At 42.0% G+C, this 20,709-nt stretch overlaps 1 protein-coding gene across 2 annotated transcripts; it reads left to right on the top strand.

The window, feature by feature from the left end:
- The first annotated feature begins 854 nt into the window (after window positions 1–854).
- Window positions 855–16,115, top strand: LOC310961947 (endoribonuclease ZC3H12A-like). 2 transcript variants are annotated; one of them, XM_083934256.1, is made up of 6 exons: window positions 855–972; window positions 2,050–2,463; window positions 10,441–10,580; window positions 12,459–12,693; window positions 12,845–12,951; window positions 14,823–16,115. In XM_083934256.1, exons 2-6 carry the CDS (start codon window positions 2,168–2,170, stop codon window positions 15,749–15,751), a joined length of 1,707 nt encoding a protein of 568 aa, XP_083790382.1. In that variant the 5' UTR covers window positions 855–972; window positions 2,050–2,167; the 3' UTR covers window positions 15,752–16,115. The 2 variants fall into 2 exon arrangements, with proteins under 2 accessions (XP_083790382.1, XP_083790383.1); XM_083934257.1 differs by lacking the exon at window positions 855–972 and adding an exon at window positions 1,591–1,695.
- The last annotated feature ends 4,594 nt before the right edge of the window (window positions 16,116–20,709 follow it).

The raw sequence follows: 20,709 nt of genomic DNA, 5'->3' as shown, positions 1-20,709 counted from the left end.
AAGATCAATCTTATTATAAATGACAGATCAGTTGCTTGTGTTGGTGGTGAGAGACAGGAATTGGTCCATCTCAACTTCAGGGGGGCAGTTCGGAAAAAATGTGGGAATTGCTTTTGGGTGAAATGTCTCATTTGAAGTTACCAAAAAAGGCAGGCTGTATTTGTCCGACATAAATGCGAAGGACGCAAAAACACCTCCGTCATACAGGTCATTAAGAGTTTTAAGGCCCTTATCTGACCATATGCGGAATACAGGGTTGCTGCAGGAAGGGAGAAACGCATGATTATTCAAAACTGGGGCAAGGGTCGAAGCCCTGTGCAAGCTGAACTGCTTCCTGAACTGGATCCAAATTTTAATGATATTGACGACTGGATTAGGGGAGACCTTTTGGGCAGTTATGGGAAACTGTGAGCAAATCGTAGAGTGCAAAGAGCAGGAGGAAGATGTTAAAAATGAGTGATTTTAAAAATCATTTTTAACAGCTTGTGTGGCTCTGTCCAACAGTAACTCACTCATCAAGATGTTAGGCTTTGTGCGTTTAAACCATACTAAAATGTAAAAGTGATTCCACTGACTAAGCTGTTTCCCTGTTTCTCATGTGACAGCATGAACTAAAATGAAGAATTAAAACAAAATGTCAGAATGACTAATAAAACCTCGACAATCTAACCTTGGCATGCTTCCTGGTGCTCTGTGTGCTTTGTGACAGACATCCAGTCAGCATTATTTCACCACACCACAGGAAGGGCTCAACACACGGCAGAAGGGTAAGATCCAGCCCTCATGCTCAGTGAGTCCTGAGTCCTGATGAGGAAGTAGTGATCCCACATTTACAGAGCGTCTTTTCTCAGCAGCGAGCAGTCACTTCCTCCTGTGGGTAATAAGAGCAGCCCACACAGACCGGTCTGCTTGTCACAGCGACTCACACACAGAGACAGAGACTCCTGCTCCGATCCACCACTGGTTCAATGTGTAAGTACAGAATAAGACAACTTGTAACATAGCAGTTTCTGTTAGATGTGAACTGTCAGGCGGAGCCGGCAGTCTTGTCTTGTTCAGACCTGTTATGTTTTGGATTGTGAGAGACAAGTAGGTGCCAGGATCAGACTGTGTGCTGACTTGAGTACAGGTTGCCGGACTGTTTGAGGGAACAGAGATACTATTCATGTTCAGGGGAAGAAATGAGTCTCAGGGCCTTGTTGATGAGTTGAATGTCAACTCAGCAGTAAAGGATGTGGTTAAGTCGCTGCAGGTTGCACCAAGCCTGTGCAAAGCCAAGTCCCATGCAGAGCAGAGGGGAGGATATCTCAAACATCTTTTCCTCATACTTCAAATGTCAAGTTGACACATCAAATGCAGTAAAGGCTTATCGCTCTTACTTAAATTGCAAGGATCAAAAAGACTGAACAAAGCAAAAGGCTTCAAAGTATGATTTCAATGAGGGAGAAGCTCAGGGCTTTTTTAAAACCAGACACACCCTCTCCGTCACCGTTACAGCGATTTTATGTTTCTTTGTTTCAGGTGTGATACTATGTGAGAAGTTAGCTCGAGTTTTGTATTTAGAATAGTTCTGCGGGTGGGAGGAGAAGTGGAAGAAGTGTGTTGAGTCATTCCTCCTCAAAAACATCAGTGTGATCTCTCTTTGGCCATGAAGTCCAGGGGGTTTCCACAAAGAGCAGTAAACGGTGGAATGAGGTGAGGCTCGTAGCATTAATACCCACACTCACACTCACATCGGTTCCATTCATGTTTGTTTTGGTAACGGAGCTCACTGGAGGTAAATTTAGACCATGCAGACCCTCAGCTTCCTCTCTTGATGTGTGTGACAGGGGTTTTCTGAAGCAGCGTGACGTCCGCCGGTGTTTGTGCTCGCGTTGGCAGTCATGAGTTTGTGGTAACCAGAGCACATTCTATGAGCAGGCGACAAACCACAATCAAATTGTCCGAAACCCCCTGTGCGACCGCAGCTGAGCTTTCTGTGTTTACAGCAACTGAGGTCGACTCTGCCTCCCTCCCCTTTTGACACCTGTCAATCGTTCTAAAACACAGGCCGTTGCTGTGGAGACGCTGACGAGCCAGAATAAGGAGGCGAGGAGGATTCCCCTGCCAGACAGTCCTGAGAAGACAAGAGGAGAGGAAGCACACACTCTGCAGATCAGCCTCCACGATGGACCAGCAGCAGCAGCAGCACGCCAAAGTGGAGCGATTTCTCAAGTTGGGATACTCTCACAGTGACATCCTGAGGGTGCTGGAGAGCCTCCACCATGACGCTCAGACCAACGACATCCTGGAGGAGCTGATAAAGACCTGCCACACTCGCAGCAACAAAAGTGTCCCCAACAGTCCCAAGCTGGTGTCCAGAGGTTGCAGCCCTGGTCCCAGTCCACCCAGACCTGGAGGAGACAGAGAGCCTGTGGCTGGCTTCAGACCAGTGGTTCTAGATGGAAGCAACGTGGCCATGAGGTGAGTCAGCTTAGTACATTTATCATTAACAATACTCCTCATATCTTTTACTTAAGTAACACTACCAATATGACATTTTTTCAGCAAAAGTACTAAAAACATAAAAAAGTATTTGTTGTGCAGATTGGTCCACATCAAAGTGTTATATTATTTCATCATGATATAATATTGTCATCATTACTGATGCATTAATGCATGAGCAGGATTTTAGTTGTAGTCAAGCTAGAGCTGATTTAATGAATTTATATGCTGTTGGATAATTGACTATATTGATACGTCATATTTTAGAAGCCGATCATATTCGTACGTCAAATGTTAATCTGCAAAGTAGTAAATAGTTGTCAAACGAATGTTATTGTGAAACGAAGTAGCGTACAAGAACAAAGTAAAATATATATTCAAGTAAAGTATCTCAAAGTTGTCCTTAATTACCTGATTCAATTCGTTTAGCTAACATATTATTCTTGACATTAAAACAGTTTACATGGCATTGGGAGAACACATTTTGTTCTTCACTTGCTAGAAAAAAGGGGACTTCCTTCAGAAAAGAGTCTTTGAAAGCAGAAAGGTTCATTCATGTGTATAACTGAATTTAAAAAATGAAAACGAGCAGTGGAACAGCACTGTTTTAGTGTTGATTTTATTCCCATTTATGTACCAGCAGCTCTATTTGAGTCCAATCTTGTTTCACTTCACAGATTTGATGGCAGCACACTTCCTCTTTAAAGATGTGGGAAGTGAAAACATGATGTGCGCCTGTATTCTTCTCTTTTTCACCACTTAATTTAAGAAGGTCAAAGTTACATGTTCATTCATTTTCCCATCAGATTTCAGCCGGTTCTCAAACTGTGGTACCTGTCCCACTGGTGGTACTCAAGCTTTCTCTGTTGGTACTTGAAGGAATCTCCAAAATAAAAAAGGAAACATTTCTTACTAAATGAATATAACACTAAGAAAATACTAAAACGTTTAAGATCTGTGAAATGTCATTTAAAATAAGTTTGTAATTTCCTGTCATATTCTGGTTTCAGTATCAGCCTGCTGCGTAGTCCTGTTCATGAGTTAGGAGCTAAACTGTGATGGCAGATAGTGAGCACAGGTCAAATGATTGGTTTGAAAACTCTGACATGTCAGTTCTGATGCTGCCCTTCCATACAGCGTGGATGTGGCTGGAGACAGTCAACAATAACTGATCCTCTGATGAGGAAGAAACCTTCATGTGTGGAGCTGAATAGTATATTTGAATATTGGTCTCAGTGGTGGGACTTGAGAGAGCTGGATATTTTCTGAGGTGGTACGTCATGTACACAGTTTGAGAACCACTAAGAGATGATACTCATCTAGAGTGACTTGCAATATGTGTAACTCCAGACTGAAGTGAAATATCGTCTCATGGTTACATGACCTGAATTGGAAACAAGGAAGTTGTGAGTCAAAATGTACTCAAACAAATAACATGGCAAGGGAGGAGGGCCTGATATGAATTCAGAATGGAAAACAAGAGTGTGATCCTTTCACAACATCTATTCCTGTAAGGACATGAAATGTGTGTGAAGAGGAAGTGGGCTACTGTCACACCTTTATTACCAGGTAAGGCGATGTAACAGTAGTCCAGGGTTGCATGCGTCAGGCATGAGATCAGAGCCTCTGAGGGAGGGAGACCCAACAGGTTTTTCTCTTTGTTTCCTTGTTATCAGCTGACTGAACAGGCGTTAGTAATGGGCAAATGATTCCACTAGACCGTGTTCTTTGTTCAACAAAGGGTTCAAAGCACACTGAATTGATATTCACTGAGCCTTATTCTTTAAACCAAGAGCTCCAACTAGTGGGGTCTAACAATGGTTCCTGAGGCTCCATGAAGCCTCATTTGCCCAACACACGTCCAACACACATTAATCACTAACGCTATGCAGTATGGCCCTACCATACCTCCATAGACTGTATAAAAATGGATGTAGCATACCCGTCAGAGTCCGTTCCCTCAACTTGATCCAATCGTCCTCGCCTACGGGAGTCTCCATCTTGTCTGACTTTGACTCCGCCTCATTTCCTCTTACCAAAAAAGGGCCTGTATGTGACGTTGGGGGGAGGGAGATACGTCCACCTGGCTGACGTTTACCTCCGAGGAGGAGTAAGAGCCAGAGGCTAGTTGTCACTCAAGAGGCCATGCCCCAAATTATTCATGAACTTTAACCTCCAATAAAATAAAAACTATCCTGGAATTTAAAAAAATCACCCCCCTCAGTGTTGTCATGGAGATATGACCTAAACATACAGACTAGAATGTTCTTTTTGTCCCAGGCCTTAAACAGGTTTAATAATGCTGTGAAAACTGCCTGTTTAACATGGGGGTCAATGAGAAACTGCTCTGTTTTGAAACCTGCCCCTAGTGGACACTCTGAGAACTGACATTTTTGGCACTTCCTGATTGGCTCAACCAGGAAGTCAGTATGGGGGGGGCTTGTATTCCTCCTCCTTGGCTCAGGCTATTGTTAAGCTGACAGTGAAGAGAAGTCAGTATGCACAGAATCTGACAGGAAGAAAGCAAGATGGCTCTCTCATTAGCTACTTCTATTTTTTTTTTTTACCTATCTTAACTTTCTCTAACTTTTTTCATACGCCGGGTTTGTATGACTGTGTCACGTCAGATTGAGCAAACACTCGAAACGTCAGATAACTGTGTGAACATGAGAAATGCCAGCTGTGCATCAATGAGCGTGCCTTCACCAGAATTGTAAATCAACATAATTAACGCCCCAATATTACCATATAAGGCTCTGTGTCCTGCTTCATATGTCCTATTGAGGTCCTGTTTTCAGAGCTCCAGCGTCAGCAGCAGAGTTAAGAGACCTGATGAAGCTCAGGAATGGGAAAAATAACCCGAGGGTTGTACTGTCACTGAAATACACAAGAAGTGTTTCCATCTGAAAATGGCTTTAAATAAAACAAACAAAAATGTCTCGCCACAGTAAAGTAATCCACGACTGCAACGGGAGGGTCAAATATTGCAACTCTTTTGCACTTTCAGATGTTCATATTGCTATTGTTGTGTTATACAATATCATTAATAGCCCATTTAAAATGTTAGCATTAGGCAATAGACATACATTTTTATAATTATATTACAACAGTGTAATTTATTAGTGTTAAGTTATAGGCTTCCCAAACTCAAAATTGCTTAAAGTAAGGAAATATATCTTCTGAAACAACTGAGGTCTGATTATTGGAAGTCGCTTTGGACAAAAGCGTCAGCTAAATGAAATGTAATGTAATAATGTAACTAATTGTACATGACCCCTACGACAGGTCTGGACTTGTAAATCGTGTTCATACATCAGAGAAAATTCAAAATACAAGGAAATTGGCGAATGCAGCAAGTTCTCATGAATCACTTGTACAAGACACTTAAGAATGAATCTGTTCTTATGAGTGGTTCTTGCATGGGGCCCAATGTGTTTATTTTCAGACTTGACTTGTGAGCATCTGACGGTGCACATACCGCTAACTGTTTGTTTTGTGAACTTTTTCAGTGTGGCTCGACTGAACTTACACTCTCTCCACACAAACAGATGTTAAAATATGACATGTATTAGTAATTACATCTTAAAGAGCATCTTTGGTGTGACATCCAGGCAAAAATAAGTTTGCACATGTGAACAAATCCAGGCAGCTGGTACAGATGGAGCACTGACACACGCGTCTGTTTCGCTCAGCTGCTGTTAGATGATGTATGAAGAGCAACAGGGTAGGGAGGATTAAAAACACAAACCAGGCGTTAGGAGGGAAACGGCACTTTAACAAAGGAGACTGCTGTGTGTGTCCCGTCAAAAGTCAGTGGTGACGTTTTTAAAGTGACATGATGTTAATTACCAAACATTATTATTTTAATCCTAAACAGACCGTTATAAGCATTATAAAACAAAATCCGAGATTATTTAAGTGATGTTGCATTAAAGGTTTTGCTGTTATGTTAAACATTACAAGGTCTTGTATGAGCACATGCTTCTTGATCAGGGCGAAACAATTAGCAATTTAGGTCTGCGTGTGTTTTAATATGTAGAAAAGATGACTTTCTGGTATGACTCTTAGAGCAGTAAAAATATCTGCCTTAATAAAAAGCATCCCAATATTCCAGACTTCATTTGTTAGCAATAGCATGTGAGGATCACATCCTCAGCTACATCTGCCCAGGCTCTGGAGCTGGTCCACCTTGAGATCGAGACACTGAGACCTGAACAAACCTCCAAACGGTTTGCTCTTATAAATGTCAATGAAGGCAATCTACTGGTAGGTTAACGCAGTGTAATGGTTCTTCTGTCATGTTTCCAATAAGTCCTGTCTTTATGGATCAGAGACAGCACAGTGTTGGACATTGACTGTGCTGACCACAGCAGTCCAGCTTCTGCACACACAGAAATGTAGCACACCCAACATGACAACTACTTACGTTTATTTATGATTATGATTACATTTGCTTAGTATAGCTATTCTTTCTTTCTTTATTTTATAATTATTACTACCATCAGGTGGACACAAACATAAGGCCAAATGAATGCTAAAGCTGCACTGTCTGTTGGATGTGTAAATGAGCAATAACATGTTAGCCATAAGAACTTTACTGCCAGGTAAAACATGCTGCTTTAAACAGTATATGACACATTTCTGGCTGAAAGATGCTGCCGGTGGGTTTTGTTTCTATGACGACAGTAATGTTAGCTAGGTGGCATGACAGCTAACAACAAGCTAACAACAAGAGGGGCCATCCCAATGTTCCCCATCGGACCCTTTTTTCCCCCAAAAGGGTCTAATGTTCAACGGTCGCATAAGCCTCCGCTGATTTAATTTAACATTTTGTTATGGTTAGGGCCGGGGTTAGGGGGTAGTGTAAGGGTTTACATAGGCCTATTTGCCGGGGAATTCAGTAATATTGTGGGAAAAATAACATACCGGGGAACATAGAACCCTTTCTGTGAAAAACAAGGAAACATCGAAGGGTCTGATGTCTAATGTCTGATTTTCCCCTGTCACATATAAAGCGTTATATGTTCACATCAGACGCTCCCCAACAACAGTACACTGCGTATAGTGATGCCAGAAACAGTTAGGTGTCTAGTGAAGTGATCTGCTCCCATAAATGGGATTTTCTGTCTCTGTTGTGGTAGTTTCCTGAACAGAAGCAGCAGTGAGGACACTAGTGCTTTTCTGAAAAGTTCAGAGATTTTTTTACTCAAAGCGGTCAGAGTGACCGCACCAAATAGAGGAAAAAAGACGATGGGTCCACTGGCTTTTCTCTGTGGCTGCATATGTTCTCTCCTCACTGAACAACTGGAAAAAACCCTCCATGTGGACGCAGGCCCTAAAATATTCAAATACTTGAGAATGAGTAGTCTGAATTTCACATTTGAACTAAACTGTCATATATTTATAGATCTTTATGAGAGTAGGACAATGAGATCCAGCAAGTGTTTCTCCTTACACGTCTTGGATGCTTCCATTGTGTTTAACTCAAGGAGCCGTTCAAGCCATGAAGTATACAACAAGTCTGCAAATAAACCAGTTCAATGTGTCACTCTCACAGCATTGATTCTATTTAGGGAAGAGCTACAGGCTGCAAGTATAAAATATCAAGGATATATCATTAAGTCAGCTTTTTGGCACACCAGTAAAGTTATGCAAGACAGACAGACGTAGAGAATCCATAAATGATCCCACGCCAAGCCCCATTTAGTACCTGTTGTATGGAAAGTGCTTCACCACTTCCTGTTGTCAGAGAGAAGGGGAACCCCCATTCACACACACACACACACACACACACACACACACACACACACACACACACACACACACACACACACACACACACACACACACACACAAACACAAACTTTACTCTCTCCCGTAGGCAAAACAAACCAGTTTACTTCTTCAGTAGCTCTAGGGTAGTGTTAACATCCTGGTAGTGTTACAGTACGTGAAAACAGAGCTGAAGCAGGTCAGACTTTTCATAACTTTTTCGAGATCTACCTTAGGGAAACGGCACTAATCAGGATCAACCAGCAGTAGGCCTCATTTATGGAAGCATCAACTGACACTAATACATTTCTTAAGTATTCAGTCAGCAGCTCCATTATTGTCTTTGTAGCAGGACCAGCTTCATTGTGAGGATTCTTGCAGCGTCTACTGTAGCCTCAGTACAGGCCTCTGTTTATGCAAATATATTTATATATGGACTGCACAGTGTTGCCATATGGTAACATAGCCTCTCTTTGCAGCTTTCTGATATTTGAAAAATAAACTCACAACACTGATTGTCTTTTCCATAGAAGGTTTAGAATTATTTTAACCAATTGTGTTCTAGAATGAGGTCACATGGCATTTAAATCTCCCAGAGTCTTCCTCTCTCTCATGCTGTCAGTGCTCCTCAATCAGTGCAGATTCTTCAGTTTTCATATTCTCAGCTGCATTTGAAAAATACTCAGAGAATATATGTTGGAATTCAATGTTAATGGTGTTTCAATGAAATGAACATATTTTTAATCAATAAATGAGTTATGATGAGAAACAGCAACACTGTAACAACAGGACTATAGAGTCAGAGGAGCCAGGGGATTCCTGAGTTACTATAGTTACTGATACCTGGATATCTTTGTACACATTACACTGATGGATGGATGGATGGATGGATGGATGGTGGATGGATTGATGGATGACTAGATAGTTTGATAGATAGAGTAGATAGATGGATGGATGGATGGATGGTGGATGGATTGATGGATGACTAGATAGTTTGATAGAAAGTTTGATAGATGGATGGATGGGTGGTGGATGGATTGATGGTTGATGGATTGATGGAGGACTAGATAGTTTGATGGATAGAGTAGATAGATGGATGGATGGATGGTTTGATAAATAGATGGTGGATGCATTGATGCATGACTAGTTTGTTTGATAGATAGAGTAGATAGGTGGATGGATGGATGGATGGATGGTTGATGGATAGAGTAGATAGATGGATGGATGGTTGATGGATTGATGGATGACTAGATAGTTTGATGGATAGAGTAGATAGATGGATGGATGGATGGATGGATGGATGGATGGATGGATGGATGGATGGTTTGGTAAATAGATGGTGGATGCATTCATGCATGACTAGATAGTTTGATAGATAGAGTAGATCGATGGATGGATGGATGGATGGATGGTTTGATAAATAGATGGTGGATGCATTGATGGATGACTAGATAGTGTGTTTGATAGATAGAGTAGATGGATGGATGGATGGATGGTTTGATAAATAGATGGTGGATGCATTGATGCATGACTAGATAGTTTGTTCGATAGATAGAGTAGATAGATGGATGGATGGATGGATGGTTGATGGATTGATGGATGACTAGATAGTTTGATGGATAGAGTAGATAGATGGATGGATGGATGGATGGATAGATGGTTTGATAAATAGATGGTGGATGCATTGATGCATGACTAGATAGTTTGATAGATAGAGTAGATAGATGGATGGATGACTGGCTAGTTTAAAACATGTAATATGTTATATATTGAAGGTTTAATGTAATTGATAAAAACACTGTAACATTTTCCCGTGAAGTATTATAATGTGTGCAGAGGCTAGGTCTTTCCATGTTCAGTGATCAGAATTCAGTTGTGATCAGGGTTCAGATTTGCTGCCAAACATAATGTTCTTCTTTTGTGTGAGAAATCTTGTTTTCTCAATTTAAAAATGTTGGACTGTTTCATTAGGCCCAATACATAATACAGTAAGAATCGATTTTTAGGATTAATAAGTGCACATGAACAGTCTCAGTTCTGTCTCTGTGCTCTGAACTTGCAACACCAACACTGTCTACTTCCTTAAAAGGGAGAAGAGATGTGTGTGTGCAACTTTGCAGAGTGTGCACAGGAACACAAAAGAAGAAGCCGTTTTTTTATTGACTCTGGCTTCTGTCTTTGTAGCCATGGTGACAAGAAGGTGTTTTCGTGCCAGGGCCTCCAGCTGGCAGTGAACTGGTTCTGGGACAAAGGGCTGCGAGACATCACCGTGTTCGTTCCCCTGTGGAGGAAGGAGCAGCCGCGACCTGAGGCCCCCATCACAGGTGAGGTCCCATCACTGAGCTGAGGTGGCACTGTGTGTTCTTAAGGTTTGACCTCACCCTAGTGCGATGTCATATTGTACTGTTTATAGACAATTAATTAAATGTGGCAGTGACTGTGTGCCTCACCGCAACACAATAACCTTGATGTCAGCACTGCTAATCAGGATCAACCAGAATGTAACCGTCTATCATGGAAGCACCAACACTGACACTAAAACCTTAGGTGTTGACAAAGTCAGCAACTCCATTCATTGTCCTTGTAGCAGAGCCGGCTTCATCCTGAAACTGTTCCTGCTGCTTCTAGCCTCAGTACGGTGTGTCACTGGTTGACTGGGTGAGAATCATTACCCAGGATCCATCAGACTCTGTCAGGGGAACTTTAAAACCAATTAGACGGTGCTCTGAGAACACAAACCTCTGCCAACAGCAAACAGCTCTGCATCTGACTGCTCCACCCAACACATTATCGTCATTTCCATTTTAAAGTTGCATTCACTGCCATTTGGGGGCAGCAAAATACAGTTGCTAAAGCCTCTATAGTTGTTATGGTGAACGTGTTGGTGAACACATTACTATAGTACTGCAGGGATGATGTATTTTAATAGGCCGACACTGCAGTTAGCATCATCTTGGTTCCCTCAACACATAGACAATGGGATTATAGATTATTACAGAAAATAAGCTCTGTGGCGAACAAAAGTGTGATACTTACACGTTTGGTCCAGCAACATCGGTGATCAGCTGATCAGTGATACAGCAGCGCGCCACTCTATCTCCAAGTGAGAAATACAGAATAGTGTCAGTATGATTCACAACGTCAACTTATGTACAAGTAACATGAAAGAAAACACTCCACCTTAAAATTCTGGGCACTGTAAAAGTGTTTGTTGACAGACAGGCTGTCATCCCACTTGCAGTATGGTGTTTACTCTACTTCACTGTATTGTTGTGGCGTCTGTACTACCACACGTTGAGAGCTACATCCAACCACATTTGGTAAACATGTAGATATGATGTCTGAGTGGACATGACAAATTTGGTGCCATTTGGCCAATAGAACTATAAAGGAGGGAATCTCTGTTTGTGTATGGATATGACTGTCCATCACAAATCACAAGAAAGGTTCATCTGATTGACAGTACAAGCAGCGCTTTCAGGGGACAAGCATTTAACCCGCTTCAACTGGGCACGCATCCTGAATGGTCACACACTCCGAACGGGCGCACTCTGACAACGCTGCTAGCAGCAATACCAGGAGCCAAGCAATCAGCCCGTTCCAAATGGGCACACCCCAAACGGGCACTGCACATAGAATGAATAGAAGTAGAAGATTTCATAAAACATGTTGAGACAGAGCTAACATGAGCTGGCAGTTAACTACACTGGGATTTCTGATCACCAAGATGAAGGAAATAAAAAAATGCTGTTCATGTCAGCCAAAAAAAAAGCGTCTTTCCTGAAAGTGATCAGCAGGTTACAAGAACGCAGTGTCAGTGCCAAGTGCAGTTTGACACCTTTTATGATCATAGTATAAATCTCCTTATCACAATAAGGAAACTAAGATAAAGATAAAAGCTCATATAGGCTGCAACGTGCAGCTCACCCGCCTCAGAACTGTTTATCAGCCACATGTTTATCTGACCTTCGTTTATATGGAAATTCTCCGGCCAGAACCGGAACACACAGGTTTTTTCTTACATTCATCATTCCATGGCTATAATGTTGGAATTGAACAGGTTCTTTCTTGGCCCACCCTTCCTGGAAAGTTTCTGGGGCCTAACATACTACAATACAAGTGCCCTAAAAGTGTTGTTAGACCATGTGATTGATATGCCTTCAGCTAATAATAAAACATCACTATTCTCATGTATTTTATAGATCAACACATTCTCCATGAGCTGGAGAGGAGGAAGATCCTGGTGTACACGCCGTCTCGCTGCGTGAACGGTAAGAGGGTGGTGTGCTACGATGACCGATATATCGTTAAGCTGGCCTTCGACTCAGACGGCATCATTGTGTCCAACGACAACTACCGTGACCTGCAGACGGAGAATCCTCAGTGGAAGAAGTTCATCGAGGAGAGGCTGCTGATGTACTCCTTTGCTAATGACAAGTAAGACCGATGGCAGCTGTGGGGAACCACGCAGGCAGAGGGGCCACTTCTTCTACACACAGCTAGAGAGAAGATTCCCTTTAGCCCAAAAATAACACCATGACATTAACTGATGTTGCCTGATCCAAACTGTGTCTCTGTCATGGTGCAGGTTCATGCCTCCAGACGATCCTTTGGGGAGAAATGGTCCCGCCATTGATGATTTTCTGCGAAAGAAACCATGGACCCCAGATAACAAGCTGCAGCACTGTCCTTACGGTTGGTTTACTCTCCTGTTCCACCTAACAACAGACACAGCTGCTCAGGTTTTACTTCCTCATACTCTCCCTGGGAGCTTAAAACAGCACAAGAACAACCAGCTGCGTGTGCTGTCATATTTATACTTAAGGTGCGTGTTGACTGATGCGTGGATCGGCTCTGACGCCATCTGAATCCGCATGTACTCTTCAATCATCAACCTGAATATATATTTTTTTCTCCGATTTAGAGACCCTGACCCGCATGGACATGTCACCCCCAGTGGTTACATAACCTTTAAAACAGGTCACAACTTTACCATGCGCATGTATTATAGGTGCTCCGGTACTTACGGTATAAATAGCGCTTTAATCTGGCACATCGAGTTGAGTCAAATTTTGAATGTTTCCAACTCTCACGCCCCTCCCCCTCACCGAGCTCCTCTGCTCTCTGCAATCAAGTGCTCGTAAGTGCACGCGCACCAGACTCCTGTGAACGCGCCCGTGTCTTCTCTCATCAATAAACGGAATGTAGTACATGCTACATGGAGGTAAGCTGGCTAACTGACTCATAGATAGCAACTGCTAACATCATTTAGCGTATGCCTAGCTTGAGGCGTGTGCCTGTGATATTGTAACATGCATGAGCGGGGAGGGGGGATCTGTGGCGTGTGCAGGAACTGTTTCTGACAGTCAGCTCTGCGCTGAGTGGACAGGATGATACGGGCGCTGTGGATTTTTGAAAAACAAACAACAGGCTCTACGTGCACATAGAGGCACGTTTTTTTTCTAAAACTGGATGATTTATGTTGTTCTATCGGAGCAGAGTGCCGACTGGGACTTTAATATGAAAAGTCATTCACAAAAGTTATTAGAATACACTGTCTGGGAACAAACAAATGTACAAAAGTGTGTGCCAATGCAGGACAGAATTGTCTGGTTAGGGGAACACTAGCCTGTTGGTGGTGTCAGAGGAAAAGGAATTACCAAAGTCATTACGATTTAACCTTTAGGCAACATGACGGCATGGGCCGTGGTGGCCACAGTGGCTGACCACACAATAGAGCGCCACTATCAGGGGCTCAACAGAGAACTCCCACACCCCCATCCCAATAAAAAAGCCATTGCAGAATTTCCCACACTGTCAAACTAATTATCGAGTTTGTGCTGTTGTTTTTTTAATGATCAAACTGGCTTAGAAAAGATTTCATAAGACCAAAATGTTTTCTCAACCCAAAGAGGAAGTATAATGAAACATCACCCAAATTGTTTGGACATTTGGAGAAGTAGAAGCTTTGCTCCAAACTGTGAAACCTGTCTTTGCATTACTTCATTATAGACTCCTTTAAAAGTTTCCATCTGTTTTCACTGAAACTAGGATTTTGACACAACATAATAATTTTAAGGTTAGCGATTGTAACATTGACGGAGGAGCCTGGAGCTAGACCTTTCTCAACATATTTATGAATGAGCCTTTAGAGAATTGATCGAATGACCTCGTTCTCACTCGGAGAGAAATAGAGCCAGTAAGGGTGCTTTTTTTGTTTCTTGTCCTTCCTGACTCCTCGGTGACTCCTGACTGGAGCATATGGAACGTGGAAGGCCATCTGTCATGAAGAGCTTAGCTGAGGAGAGATTCATTTGCCTGCCTGACAGTCAGTGATTGGGCCACAAAGACCCAGGGCATCGCAACAGAGTCCTGCAGTGCCTGCACAAAGAAAGCTAGAGGTTACAGATCATTTGTTGGTGAAGTGAAGTAGGTTTACAGTGGTTACAGACGTGTAGAGAGGACTCGCAGCGCACTCACAACCAAATCCTGTGATGACGTCTCTTAAGGAGGTACAGTTTTATAGCTGTGGAGCCCGTAGATAACATCTTCTTTCTTCCTTTTAGGAAAGAAGTGTACTTATGGAGTCAAGTGCAAGTTCTACCACCCAGAGCGGGCCAACCAATCACAGCTGTCTGTGGCCGATGAACTGAGGGCGCTCAGAGACAGAGCCAAGAACTTTTCGCCAAAACCGAGCCTGCAAGACTCACACTGCTGCCCCGCTGTGTATCAGCCGGAGCACAGATACTCTTCATCCACCCCTCCACCTCTAAGCATAGAGGACCAATCCCTCAGGGCTTCACCCAGCGAGCAGTTCACCTATTACAGAGACACCAGCAGCCCCAGAAGCCAACCAAACACAAGCCTCCACCTCTCCCGGGATATGGACGAGGCCTTCAGCTCCATAGAGAGCTCCATGTCAAAGCTCTACATCCAGGATGTGGCCTACAGCATGGAGCGTCCTCCCCACAGCTACAGCAGCGGAGTGGCCAGCTACAGCCTGAGCCACGACGACTACTCCCTCCCTGGGTCCTTTAGCGGGAACATCCAGAGGCCCTGCCTGGACAGAGGAGGTTATTACCCTCATCAAAACGGTTCAGTGCCCTGCGAACGTCCCGCGTGCAGCCAGTGCAGCCAGTGCAGGTGTGGCCACCAGGAGACACGAACGTCCCGACACCAACACCACCACCCAGCATGGAGCTCCTGCCCAGCTCTGCCTCCACATAATGGGGAGCATCCTGGACGTTTTTCAGAGAAGCCGTACTTGAGACAGCTCTCCAACAGACAGAGCCACAGCTTACCAAGGGACCCATGGGCGCAGGGGAGAGCAGAGAGCCCGTCCAGTGAGCAGAGGAAGGGCCTGAGGAGCCAGCTGAGCACTCTCTTCCCTCAGAGCACGGTGGAGCAAGTAATGAATGCTTACCCACATGTTTCAGACATGTCCGAACTGATTCCTCTCATCCAGAGCTACAGGACAAGCCACATCTCTTTCTAGATTAGAAAGACACTTTTTTTTAACTCAAGAGTTCTCATGCCAGAAGCAAAGTGAAAAGTGAAAAAAGGGAGAACATTTCTACTTCTCTTAATTCTTACTAATCATGCTGTGGTAAAGCTTCCCTCTTGCTTGAACATGCTCCCCTTTATTTTAAGCATTAAAAAGTGACTCAATCTGAGAAGTCCTGAACATGTGGCAGACTGAATGCTATTTCTTTAGTATAAAAGTGCAATGCACTACGCTCCGTACATGCTACGTATTGTAGCAGTGAACATGATTTATTAAAGCAGCATGTGTTGTTTTCTCATGTTGCCTCAAAGTGAGGAACTCTATTCTACTTTTCTGTACTGTGTAAAGATGTCATGCACCTATTTTGATATGAATTCTGCGTTTTTGCTGTCCCTGTGAAATAAAAGCACTTATCACTCAGGATATTTGTCAAAGATGAACATTTGAGCCTGAATTTAAATCTTCAACACAGTGGTAAATGAACAAGATACTGATTTAAATGATGACACAGCTGGTGTTTCCCCTCACTTATTATAGTAACTAACATTATAGTGATGGGAATTGCAGCTCTTTGCTAGGAGCCAGATCTCATGGCTCTGTTCCGTTCTGAAGGCCGGTCACAAGAGCTGCTCATAGTTGTTTTAATATATCTGATTGAGGAAGGGAGGTTATTATTTATCTGCGGAAATCAATCGGGCATTATGCACCCCTGCCTGTCTGTCACACATGTTGGTTAAAGTCTCAATAAAAGTGTGTGTGTAGTGTGTTCTCGGTGAAACAGCTGTCTGTACATCCTGCAGCCTGCTGCTGTCACAGTCACTGGAGGAGGTGGAGGAATGTGTGAGCATGAACCCAGCACGTTCCAGCACGTTAATTCGTTTGTATTAATAGTTGACAACTAATTGATAATTCTATTTGAAGTGGAGCATTAAAGTGTTTGTCAGTTACAAGCTTGTTGTTTAGTAAATATCATACAGTGCTGTGTTTTGTATATATATATATATATATATTTTTTTTTTTCCCAAAAAATGTTTTGCACTGGTCAGGGGGTAATTGGCAGCAAAATATTTCAAATTCGATTCAATAAGATTTTATGTTGATGTAGATTTTATTTACAGTGCCTACACTACACACGCCCCCTGTTCAGTCGCCCCTGAGGCACAGAACAACATCCACACCATCAAAACCAGAATCTCACACAGACAAATTACACCCAGGACTGTTTTTACACACTGTGTTTTCAACATTCCTTCAGAAAGACATGATGAGCACATGTTCAGCACAGACATTAAAATGGCTGTGCTGAACATGCGCTCTCTTTTAAACAAATCCTTTATCATTAACGATGTAATTTTTTGGTAACAACCTAGACAGCATTCAGAGACATGGCTTGGCACTGATGCACCTGTTGTTCTCACTTAGGCTTACCCACCAAACTTTTTATTTTCTACCAGAGGGGGACAAAAAGGAGGTGGAACTGTGTCAATCAACGAAGACACCATGTTGTCAAATGAAGTCTTTTTTAACAAATATTTATCATTTGAGTATCATGCCTTTGTTTTTAGCAGCCCCCCCATCCTCTGTATGACAGTCTACAGACCACCCCGCTATTCCACCTCTTTTAACAGTGAATTCTCAGAGCTACTGTCAATAACACATAGCATGTATAACAGAATACTAATAACCGGTGATTTTAATTTACACATAGATAATTCCTCAGATCCTATGTCGAGAGAATTTTTAAACCTTCTCCATTGCCTTGATTTTAATCAACATGTCACGCAGCCGACCCACAGCAGGGGGCGCACCTTGGACTTGGTCATAACCCATAGCCTGTCCGTTGGTGCGCCCCCTGTTGTGGACCTTGCTGTGTCTGACCATTTTTGTGTGTTTTTTACAATCACCAGTTCTAACCAGCAGGAGGCCCCAGTGAGAACAGTGAGGAAACGCTACCTAACATCTGAAGATTTTACAGAGCACTCCTGCAGGAATTTTATCAGCACCATGTGATTTTATTGTTGACAATTTTAACCATAAAATAAAATCAACGCTGGACTTGGTGGCTCCACTCTCAATAAAAAGAAATATGACAAGACCGACACCCCCGTGGAGAAATGCAGCAACTAAAAAACTAAAGAGAGACTGCAGGAGTGGAGATGGAGAAAAACAAAACTGACAGTTCACTATGAAATTTAACGTGGACATCTCAAAACATACAATAACGCAATCAAACAGTCAAGAATCTCCCATTTCCATAAACTAATCAACGAACATAAAAACAACCACAAATTCCTATTCACCACAATTGACCTTTTAACAAACACAAATTTTAATAGATCCTCCAAAACACCTCATTTTAGCATTTTAAAGTTCTTCTTCTAGTTTTTAAGTGTCTTAACGGTCTTGGGCCTTTTTACTGATTACCTTACTGATTTTATCTGATTTGCTTTTACCTTATCGGCCGCCGCGGACCCTGAGGCCCTCCGGCACTTTTAACCATACCACAGGTTAGTTCAAAAAGCACGGGGAGGCGGCTTTCAGTTGAACAGCCTGCCGGAGAGCCTCAGGGTCGCGGAGACTGCTGAGGTTTTTAAAGAGAGGCTTAAGACCCATCTTTTTAACCAGGCTTTTAATTGAAATCTTAACTCTTTTTGATTTCTTTCAGGCAGTTCTAATCAGAGCACTTTTTATCCTTTTTTTACTGTTTGGTGTGGTGCTTGGAGAACCACTATCTCCTGGGAGCTCGTAATTCTTGTTTTGTGTTGTTTAGTCATTACACCCCATGACGTGGATACCACTTTCTAATATGGCTCTCACTTTTGATTTAAAATTCAAATTACCCTTTGAATGTGAGAAAACTTTTTAATTTGTAGATCTGTGTGAATTTAAAACAGGTGTCCTAAATGTAGTAAAAAATCTCACTTAACCTGATTGAGAATGTAATAAAACCCAATAATGTTATAACTTCCCCAATAATGTAATAAAATGTCCCGACTGATATTGTGATAGGCATTATTACATTTTCAGGAAATTATAACATTGTTGCTACACTCCATTGAATGTCCTGTCCTCTTCTCAGTAAACCACACTATTGTTGCTCTCTCTTAAGATGGAGCTTAGCCTCGTGCTTCTGGTTTACACACTGGAGTGCTGCTTTGATGAGTGCACGGTTAAAGGGACACACATTTCCACGACCTCACTTATATGACTGCTTACCTTCTGGAAAAAGGGCTGCAGAGAATCGGAACCAAAATCCATCTATTTAACACCTCATGATTCAACAAGTAGATCCGACTACGCAGTCTGATTGGTCAACTAGACACTCAGGACATACTCAAATCAGCATGACAGCACACCCTGTTCATCACTCAAAATATTACTCCGCCATGACGCTCCTGTTCTGTAGGAGCATTACACTAACGTGCACATTTATAAGCTCAAATGTAGAATAATTTAAATAACGCAAATAAATAGGTATAGGACTAGGCACATTGGAAGCCAACATTAAATAAAGTAAATCAGATATTTTTTTATTTTGTTTCAAACTATGAAATATGTTATGAGCCAGAAAATTATTAAATAATTCTCAATTTGTAAAAGGACAGGGGGATATTTTTGAAACATCTTTATTCATGAAAAATCAGGAAAATAAATCAGGAACCACAGTGTAGGAACTTGAAGTTAACCATTGTATTTAAAGATTTGACATATTTATAGAGTGATTGGTCAGTCTTCTTTTTTTCTTATTTTAATGCTCTCTGTTTTCGGAAAGAACAACATCAGGTGTGTCGGTGACACACGGTGGTGACAGTGTGCAATCTTAAACTTGAGCTAACGTGACATGTTCATGGACTTGCAAAATCTGTCCATGGAAAAGAATCAGCAGATATCTCAGTTAGAACATACAGAGGCTTATTGCATTCACCTCATGCAGATCATTACAAGATAAAAAATGTTTCTATGGTGAATGCAACATCCTTCCGTAATAACAAGACTGAGCTAGCAAAGCAGTTTTGTAGTTATATGTCATGTATATGTATATTATGTATATGTATATGAATATGTATATATTATATGTTATATGTGTGTGTTATTTATTCAGTTTGAGAAACGCCAGGATCTCTACAAACATCAACCTTAGGTCAAGTTGACTGGCCTGCTAAACAGGGAGTAGAAACCATCTCTGTGTATTTTTCAGCATTTGTCTTACTTACAACACTAAGCTTGTAAGGCAGTTGTGGTATTTATTCAGTTAATTATCTCTACAAAGCGAACATTCAACAGAGACTAGTTTGTCACATTTCCATGATAGGTGTTACTCCAACATTTGTCCGTCTTCAATCAGAGCCAAACGCTGCTTCTCTCAGCCTCTTCAACTAGGTCCTTCAGGGCCTCCCCTGGTTTGCTCCAGTTACTCCCAATACGTTGTGTGGTTCCCTGTCCAGGAAAAGGTATTTTAAAAGAGGCTGAGACGTGTCTCTGAGCTACGGGCTGTGACAAATGCCAACATAACTGGAGCTGTGCTGTTGGACGGTTACAGCAGATGGCACTAGAGGTAAAGTGATAGTTTCCGCTCATGTGCTGTTTGGGTGTGTCAGACCTGACAGAAATATTTATACAAATGGATGGTGGTTATATCACTTTATTTTTCTATAAAATATACTTCAATCCAATGCCAGCTGCAGACACCTCAGTGAAACAAATGAATCATTGTCATGTTCTTTGATGCCGGATAAAGAGCCTTTGTGCAGGTGTACACTAGATTTAAAGTTGTAATCCATAAGATTTGAGATATTTAGAATAACAAAAATTCTTTATTGATCCCGAGCTGGGAAATTGCAGCATATATATATATATATATATATATATATATATATATATACAGTGAAGGAAATAAGTATTTGAACACTCTGCTATTTTGCAAGTTCTCCCACTTAGAAATCATGGAG

This window comes from Echiichthys vipera, assembly GCF_963691815.1.
Source record: "Echiichthys vipera genome assembly, chromosome: 19".
In the NCBI taxonomy this organism is placed as follows: Eukaryota; Metazoa; Chordata; class Actinopteri; order Perciformes; family Trachinidae; genus Echiichthys; species Echiichthys vipera.
The sequence above is the reverse complement of the archived record's forward strand: the minus strand, read 5'-3'. Positions and strand labels throughout refer to the sequence as shown.

Excerpts from the sequence above, each read along its gene's own strand:
- LOC310961947 (XM_083934256.1), top strand. The coding sequence starts at position 2,168 with ATGGACCAGCAGCAGCAGCAGCACGCCAAAGTGGAGCGATTTCTCAAG. Across the intron at positions 10,581-12,458 it reads ACCTGAGGCCCCCATCACAG|ATCAACACATTCTCCATGAG; the intron begins GTGAGGTCCCAT and ends TGTATTTTATAG. Across the intron at positions 12,694-12,844 it reads TACTCCTTTGCTAATGACAA|GTTCATGCCTCCAGACGATC; the intron begins GTAAGACCGATG and ends GTCATGGTGCAG.